The sequence below is a fragment of the Chelonia mydas genome, chromosome 20 (genome assembly GCF_015237465.2).
Source record: "Chelonia mydas isolate rCheMyd1 chromosome 20, rCheMyd1.pri.v2, whole genome shotgun sequence".
NCBI lineage: Eukaryota > Metazoa > Chordata > Testudines > Cheloniidae > Chelonia > Chelonia mydas.
In genome coordinates, this window is record NC_051260.2 from 3021793 (window position 1) to 3030206 (window position 8414).

The 8414-nt window shown below is 69.6% G+C and overlaps 1 protein-coding gene across 1 annotated transcript; it reads left to right on the plus strand.

The window, feature by feature from the left end:
- The first annotated feature begins 608 nt into the window (after positions 1–608).
- On the plus strand, positions 609–8366 carry NAB2 (NGFI-A binding protein 2). Its single transcript, XM_037883702.2, has 7 exons — positions 609–797; positions 2832–3637; positions 4119–4252; positions 4985–5036; positions 5462–5594; positions 5890–6090; positions 6680–8366. The coding sequence occupies exons 1-7, from the start codon at positions 725–727 to the stop codon at positions 6772–6774; spliced, it is 1494 nt and encodes a 497-aa protein (XP_037739630.1). The 5' UTR covers positions 609–724; the 3' UTR covers positions 6775–8366.
- The last annotated feature ends 48 nt before the right edge of the window (positions 8367–8414 follow it).

The window sequence follows — 8414 nt, forward strand, 5'->3', positions numbered from 1 at the left end:
TGCTGCGTCCCCACCGTGTACCAGGCTAGAATCACCTAGGGCCCAAGATGGGTCCCCCGGGGAACCAGCCCCCGCTTCAGGTCCCTCGGCAGGGGCTCGTCAGACACTGCCCCAGGCCTCCCACCCAGCGACACCGAGGGGTATGGGAGGCCGCCGTGACCCACACTCCCCAGGTGGAGAAAACACGCGAGAAGCCACCCCCGCCTTGCTCTGGCTGGGCTCACCCAGCTGCCCCCCGGGGATGCTCCTTGTCCCCCTGGGCGTGGTCCCCCAGCTCTCTGGGTCTGCCCCCCTGCTCTCCCCCGTGTCCTGCCTGCGCCCCCACTTTCCCCGGGGACCCCCCCCCCTTGGGCTTCCTCTGGACCCTGTAAGGATGCCCCCTGCACCACCCCTACCCAGCCTGCGCCCTCTTCCCCCCCGGGCCCCCCGCACCATCCGCCTCCCCTTCCCCTGCGCCCCCCTCGGGCGCTCCGGCCCTGCCCGCTCCTGGGGCCGGCGGGGCGGAGGGAGGCGCCGCTGGAACCCGCCCCCGGAGCCTCCCACGCGCCGCGCAGCGCAGCCGGGCGCTGCTATTTCTCTGTAAATCCGGTGTGGGCGGCGCGCAGAGCGCAGCGGCGGAGGCAGCGAGCGGCCAGCGCCGAGCGGGGCAGCGGCGGCGCGATCCAGCCGGCCCGGGGCCGCGGGGACCCCCGGAGAGCCCCCGCCCCGGCCCCCGCCGCCGTGCATGCCCGGGCGGGGCGAGCCAGGCGCCGGGGAGTTGGCAGCGAGAGCGGCGGGGCGCGGCTCCAGCCAGGCCAGTAAGCGAGGGGGGCTGGCACGGCGGGGAGAGCTGGGGGGGCGGCTGGGCTGGCATGATGGGGAGAGCTGGCACCGGGGCAGGGGGCTGGCATGACAGGGAGCTGGGTAGGTGGGGGGCTGGTGCGGGGGGAGCTGGGGTGGGGGATTAGTGCTGGGTCGGTGGCTGGCGTGGGGGGCTAGTGCTGAGGGGCTGCTGCAGCAGGGAGAGTTGGGGGGCAGGGGGTTGGCATGGGGCAGAAGCCTGGGGGCAGGAGGCGCTTGGGCTGGCGCTGCGGGAGTGGGGAGTCCGGGCTGGGGGGGCGGAGGCCAGAGAGTGGGGACAGGGTGTGGGGAGCTGGGTCTGGTACTGGGGAGGGAAGCCTGGGGCAGGAGGGACACAGGATGGCATGCGGGGGGGTGTCTGGTTTCCCTGACAATGGACCATGGAGGTCTCCCGGAATCCGGGAGGTCGTGGAAGCTGTTGCCCCACCCCCCCATGGCCTGGTGCCATATTTGCCCCTCACTCTCCAGGTGCTGAGACGTCTCCTGGGGGGCTGGCTGCCCCGCTCCAAAGTCAGGCTGGGGGGGGAGGAAATCTCAGGACGGTGCCCCCCACATTGCTGCTCAAAGCTTCCTGATGGGATGCTGGGGAACGTGGATGGGGGGGGGTCCCTGGGGTGGTTCCTTCCTTCCCCATTCAGGGATGGAGCTGGGGACCCCCCCCGCCCCGCATTGGCACATCCCTGCCATACAGCCCCAGCGCCGTAGCAGTTGGGGTGCCGGGGCAGCACCCTGTCTCTGTGGGGCATTGCCCCCCCGGGGGGGAAGAGGCTGGGTGCGGAGAACGTATCCCAGGCAACCCCCCATCCCCACCCCGTCGGGTGACCCTTCCAGCCTTGTGCCCACCTGTCTGGGGCCTGCCGCTGGGGGCCTTCTCTTGGCTGAAGGAGAGAGACACCCCCCCCCCCATTGCATTGTAGTGGGACTGGTGGGGGAGGGGACATCCTGCTGATCGGGGTCTCCAAGAGCCAGTTGCCAACTGCTCTGGCTCCGGGGGCTGCAAAGGTGCCGGATTCGGAGGAGTCCAGCTGAGCTCCCAAGGCCTGTGTGCTGGGGGAGGGGAGCGGTGCTGATCACTAGAGGAGCCCCCAAAACGCTGCACCGAGCATGCCCATTGCCCTGAATCCATGGACATCTCCCCGGAGCCCGCGGGAAACAAAGGCAGGATTCTCTGTGAGGGCACGGGGGTGCCACTTAGTGGGGTCTGGGTTACACTGGGAGAGTGTGAAGGAGGTGCTGGGTGTAGTGTGGGGGGCTGGCGGGGTGCAGTGAGGGGTTGCAGCCATGCAGTGCAGGGAGGTCAGGGTGCTGGGTGCGGTGCAGGGAGGCTGGGGGTGCAGTGTGTAGTGCAGTGGGGGGTGCAGCCATGCAGTGCCGGGAGGTCAGGGTGCTGGGTGCAGTGCAGGGAGGCTGGGGGTGCAGTGGGGGGTGCAGTGGGGGGTGCAGCCATGCAGCGCCGGGAGGTCAGGGTGCTGGGTGCAGTGCAGGGAGGCTGGGGGTGCAGTGTGTAGTGCAGTGGGGGGTGCAGCCATGCAGTGCCGGGAGGTCAGGGTGCTGGGTGCAGTGCAGGGAGGTTGGGGGTGCAGTGTGTAGTGCAGTGGGGGGTGCAGCCATGCAGTGCAGGGAGGTCAGGGTGCTGGGTGCAGGGAGGCTGGGGGTGCAGTGTGTAGTGCAGTGGGGGGTGCAGCCATGCAGTGCAGGGAGGTCAGGGTGCTGGGTGCAGTGCAGGGAGGCTGGGGGTGCAGTGTGTAGTGCAGTGGGGGGTGCAGCCATGCAGTGCCGGGAGGTCAGGGTGCTGGGTGCAGTGCAGGGAGGTTGGTACAGTGCCCCAGGCTCTTACCATGCACCAGCTGGGGCCCTTCCCTCTCCCGAGGGCTGGGTCGGGGACCCCGACTCTCCCAGCTGTGGTGAGCTCGGGGTGGTGGCTGGGTCTCCATTCACCTCCCCCATGCCCTGTCCTGGCACTGACGCCTCCTCTTCCCCTCCCCCCACAGGCCTGCCCCACGCCATGGCCCTGCCCCGCACCCTGGGCGAGCTGCAGCTGTACCGGGTGTTGCAGCGGGCCAACCTGCTCTCCTACTACGAGACCTTCATCCAGCAGGGCGGGGACGACGTGCAGCAGCTGTGCGAGGCGGGCGAGGAGGAGTTCCTGGAGATCATGGCGCTGGTCGGCATGGCCACCAAGCCCCTGCACGTCCGGCGCCTCCAGAAGGCCTTGCGGGAGTGGGCCTCCAACCCCGGCCTCTTCAGCCAGCCCATGGCCTCCCTGCCCGTCAGCAGCATCCCCCTCTTCAAGATCTCTGAGACTGGTGGGCGCAAGTCGCTCAGCAATGGACACGCCAGCCCCGGCGAGGCCGCGGGCAAGGGGGGCAGCGGGCTGGCCACGCCGCCCGCCTGCAGCCCCTCGGAGCTGGGGGAGAAGCTCTCCCCCCTGCCCGCCCCCCAGTGGCCGGGGCGGAGCACCCCGGAGTCGGAGGGGGGCGGTGCGGAGGAGGACGGGGGGCCGCCCCCCTTCTCGCCGGGGGCAGGCGGGGAGCCGGCCCCGGAGCAGCTGGACCCGGAGCTGGCGCGGACGGTGGCGGAGAGCGTGGAGCGGCTGCTGCAGAGCTGCCCGCGGGGGGGCGAGCCCGAGCTGCGTGCCCTCCTGAAGCTCAACAAGAAGCTGGCCAAGGCGGTCGGGCACATCTTCCAGCTGGGCGACGGGGACCGGCGCAAGGAGGAGGAGATCCGGCGGCACAGCGCCATCTACGGGCGGGGCGAGGCCCGGCGCCGCGACGGCAAGCCGCTCACGCTGCATGAGGTGAGCCGCGGGGGCGGGGCAATGGCCGTGGGCAGCGCACACCACTGGGGAGGGGGGCTTGGCAGCAATGGGGCCACAGGGGAGCCCTTGCCCAGACCCCCCCCCCCCCCCCGAATGCAGCCGCCTCTGGGGTGGGATGGCTCGGGAAGGGGAATCCTGTATCCGACTGCAACAGTCCGTGGACGGTGGTGAGAGCAGCGGGGGCTGGAAGCCAGGACACCTGGGTTCTATTCCTGGCTGAGCCAGGCTAGCGGTGAGAGCAGCAGGGGGCTGGGAGCCAGGACGCCTGGGTTCTATTCCTGGCCTCTTGCCAGCCCTCCCTCTATGTATCCATCCCTGGATCCTTTTATCTTGCCTTTGGCCCGTCTCTGCCCCGTTCCTGTCTCTCTGCCCCTCCCCTGGTGTCGAGGCTCCTGGGGCCCCCCCCGCGGGGCCCGTGTCTCGGCTCCCACGCTAACGGCCTCCCTCTCGGGCCCCCCAGCTGACCATCAACGAGGCGGCGGCTCAGTTCTGCCTGCGCGACCACACGCTGCTGCTGCGCCGGGTGGAGCTGTTCTCCCTGTCGCGCCAGGTGGCCCGGGAAAGCACCTACCTGTCCTCGCTCAAGGGAGCCAGGTGAGCTGGGCCCCTCCCGTGGGGCCCCTAGGCCAGGCGGGGGGGAGCAGAGCGTGGGGTGGGGGCGGCAGGGAGGGTAGTGGGGTGCAGAGGAGTGTGGTGGGGCCCGGGGGAGGGCAGTGGGGCGAGGAGCTGGGCACAGGGGACACCAGGCTGCGGGGAGGCTGCTGCAGACTCCTGCCTCCCAGCCGTCCATCTGCCCCCAGTGCCCAGCAGAGCCGCCCTGCCCGCCCCCTCTTGGGGGTGGGGGGGCATTGGAAGCCGCCTTCCTCAGCCTCCTCTTCCTCCCCTCCGCCCCCGTCCCCCCCCGAGCCAGCCGCCCACCTGCCCTGCAGCCCGGCCCCCGAGTTCCTCTTTCGCTTTGGTCATTTTCCATCTGAGCCACCGCGTCCCGGGGAGAGCAACATCAGAGGCGCCCCTGGGACGGGGGTGGGAGGTGCCCAGGAGAGGCCACGGGTGCTGGGTTGCAACCCCCGCCTCCCCCTGGATGAGCCGGCTCTGGCCCCGGGCTGGTCCCTCCCTCCCGCCCCCCAGGGAGCGATGGGGTGGCCGAGCCGGAGGAATCCCGGCATTGGAACAGTGCTATGGCCTGTCGGCTCCGGTACCCCCCAGCCCCGGGCTGCAGGGTCTCTGCCTGCCCCTCGAGCTGGGGTCTGAGCCCTCCTGCCCCAGGGGGGCTCCCGGCGGCGCCGCCCGGCCCCTGACGCTGTTTGTCCTGCCGCTTCCGTGCAGGTCGCATCCGGACGAGAGCGGAGCCGCGCAGCCCAAGAAGCTGAAGCAGGAGGTGGGTGCTGGGCGGGTGGACGCCCATGCCTGTGTCCCAGGGGTGCCGCTGGGCTACGTGCGGCTGAGCGCCAGGCACGGGGGACGGCAGCTGGCTTTGGGGGCGCAGGAGCAGCGGGCGAGGGAGAGGAGCTGGCACTGGGGAGGTGGGTGTCACCCTTCTTCGCCAGGGTCTGCCCCAGGCTCTGAGCTGCCTGCTGGGGGATTCCCAGCCCACGGTGCCATCCTGCCCCAGGCCCAGCCGGGGCCCCAAGCCGTCTCGGTGCATTGCCCTCAGGACAGCGTGGCCTGGGCCCCGTGCCCACGTGGGCTGGGGCCGGCTCCCCCCCATCCCGGCTCCCTGGGCCTGCAGACCCGGCGGCGCTGCGTGAGCTCGGACCCCCCCCCCCCAGCATGCGCTGCTCTAACCGCCCCCTCGCCCCGCAGGTGGGTGAGCAGAGCCGCCCCGAGCCCCTGCAGCTGCCAGGGGGGTCGGAGTCCTACGCCCCCCCGTACCGAGCCAGCCTGGAGGAGGACGCGGCCAGCCTGTCGGGAGAGAGCCTGGATGGGCATCTGCAGGGTGAGTGGGGAGCGTGGCTGGGGGGTGGGGGGCTTTGTACTGATTAACCCCGTCAGCCCCGCAGAGACCTTCCCCAGGCAAGGGCACTCGCCCAGACCCAGGGCAGGACACAGGCAGCCCTTGCGTTATGCGGTGTGGGGGGCAGGGTGCCCATGCATCTATCCCCCCATAGCTACTATGAGGTGCCAGGGGGTGCAGTTTCTGCCTCCCATCTGACTCCTCCCCCGCCATGGGGCCCCCTGACCCAGCCCCCCACTGACATGTGTGTTCTCTCTCTCTCTCTCTCTCTCTGCAGCCACGGGATCCTGCCCCCGCCTCACGCCGCCCCCCAGTGCCGCCCCCGACCTGCCCCTCAGCCTTCCCCCCCACGGGCTCTGGAGCCGCCACATCCTGCAGCAGACGCTGATGGACGAGGGGCTGCGCCTGGCCCGGCTAGTGTCCCATGAGCGGGTCGGGCACCTCAGCCCCTGCCTGCCGGGCAAGGCCCCGGGCCCAGGTGAGCGGCCCCCACCAGCCCCGCTCCCGGGAGGGGTGAAAGAGGGTCATGGGGTCTGCGCCCAGGAGGTTAGGGGTGGGATAGCGGGGGTGGGGAAGGCTCCTTGGGGTGGTGCAAGGCTGGGGGTGGGGAGAAGGGGGTCAGCCCCGCCCAGGGTTTATACCCACCCAGCTCAGGACTATGCGGCCCTAGAGGGACCAGGTGTGCTTGGGGCTCAGAGGTGGGGAGCCCAGGGCTGGGCTAGCAGGGGCTGCGGGTCAGGAGTGGGGGGCACCGGTAGAGCTGGGGGGCCCGGGCCCAGCTCTGTTGTTTGCTCTTCGTCTCACCCGTTACTGAATGGAAAAAAGAAACAATTGTGGAAATTCCAACCCCGCCCCCCCCGCCCGCCCGCCCAGACAGGAAAGGAAGGAAGCGGGGGCGGGGGGGCGGGCGGGGGCGGCTGACGTCCTGGGAACCCCAGTGGAACCTGTGGGGGTGGAGGGAGGGTGTTTCCTCCAGAGAAGGTTGCTCCGGGGGGGGGGTCGATCCTGGGGGCAGTTGCCCGAGGGGACGGGGCCCTCAGGCTGACCCTGGCCCTGTCTCCCTGCAGAGTTCGAGGACGGGCTGGCGGACGGGGGCCCCCCGGCCCAGGCCGAGTCCCGCCGGAGCAGCGTCAAGGTGGAGCCGGAGACCAGCCGGCAGTGAGCTGCGGAAGCCCCCCTGGTTGGGGTGTGGGGCCTACAGCAGCTCCCCCCCTCCACTAACCAAGCAATAACCACAGGACTGGGGCGGGGGAGAACCAATGGTCGGGCCCCCGCACCGTGATCTCTCCTGGAGCCGGAGCATCCCCTCCCCGTCTGCCCCCCAGAGAGCCAGGCCTGGGGGCCCAATGCCCGTGGGCACCGGGAGGCTGGACACAGCTGGCCACCACAGCAATATCTCCGTGCCCAGGGAGAAGGGAGAGTCTGTGCCCGCCCGTGCCCGCAGGGAGGGCGCAGCACAGTTAATGTAACCAGCTGGTCACGTTCCGACTGCCACCAGCCGGCCTGGAGCTCCAGCCCCCTGCAGCCGCCCCCTCCAAAGCCCACCCCAGCCCCCTGCACTCACAGCTGGCTGCTTTAGCCCTGGGTTTTCCCCCTAGCCAGCCCCTCTTTCCCCCACCACGGGGGTGATGTGAACTTTAACTCTTCAGTTCCTGGATGTTTTAAGGGGGGGGTGACCTACACACACCCCCCCAAGAGGCAGGGAGAAGAAAGGAGCTGGGGGGGACCCTAGGAAGAGGGAAGAGCTGTTGCAGGCAAAGCACAAGACCAAGGGGGGCTGAAGGGGCCCAGGAGTGATCCTGGGGGGCTAGGAGGAGGTTTCTGAGTTCCGAGGGTCTGGCCCAGCCTCCCCCAGGAGCAGTGGAGGGGAACCAACCTGCCGGGGCTGCAGGTGATGGGCTGGGGCTGCTGGCAGGGAGGCTAAGCCAGGCCTTACCTTCCAGGCCTAAGGGCACCCCGCCTCCCCCCCCCAAAATTTCCCCTTCCACCACTGCCCCACCACTCTGCATCTCCCACCCCAAATTCACCGGCCCAGTGGTGTCTGAACAGAGGTGATCGTCCCAGTCTGCAAGACCCCCCCCCCCCCCGCCCCCGCCATGCCTCCCCAATCTAACCCTGTCCCTGCTCCTGCCTCGCCCAGCCGACCACTCCCACTGGGCTGGGGAGGGGGGAACGTGCTGTCTTTTGCACACCAGCACCAACCCCCCCCCCTGCATAACACACCCAGGCACCAGCTGTATCCCCAGCCCAGGGGCTCCGGTGCTGGCTGTTTGCACACAGCACAGGGTAGACAATTCCACCCCCCCAACCAGGAACCCTGCCCGAGCCCCAGCCCCCAGTATGGAGGGCATGGGGGGGGGGGATTTAAAGGGACAATCAGGGTACCCCCCCCATGTCACCATCACAGGGGTGGCAGAACAGATTAAAAAGCCACCTGGCTGGCACAATGGCCCAGCTATAGAGCGGGGGGCACCAGGGAATGATGGGGGGTCCCCTCAGAACCAGTGTCACTGCCCCCCGCATATTCCACAGGAGGCTGTTCCCCTCCCTGTGACTCGCTGAGGGGGGGGCAGGCTGCACTTTGGAGCCCCTGCTGGTGATGCACCCCTCCCCAGTTCCCAGCAGCGCTGGTTCGAGACCCGTTCACGCTCCCGTAGGCCGAGGGCTTAGAGCATTAGTGACTTTTCCTTTGCAACGTGTACAGTAGATTATTTATTTTGTTATTTTGGAATAAAACTTTATTTTATGGCTTAATCTCCTCCCCGCTCCCCAGCTGCAAGGTGGGGGGGTGGGTGGGCGGCA

Coding starts and splice junctions, on each gene's coding strand:
- NAB2 (XM_037883702.2), top strand. CDS start 725: ATGCCCGGGCGGGGCGAGCCAGGCGCCGGGGAGTTGGCAGCGAGAGCG. Junction 3,638..4,118: donor AGCCGCTCACGCTGCATGAG/GTGAGCCGCGGG, acceptor CGGGCCCCCCAG/CTGACCATCAACGAGGCGGC. Junction 6,091..6,679: donor GGGCAAGGCCCCGGGCCCAG/GTGAGCGGCCCC, acceptor GTCTCCCTGCAG/AGTTCGAGGACGGGCTGGCG.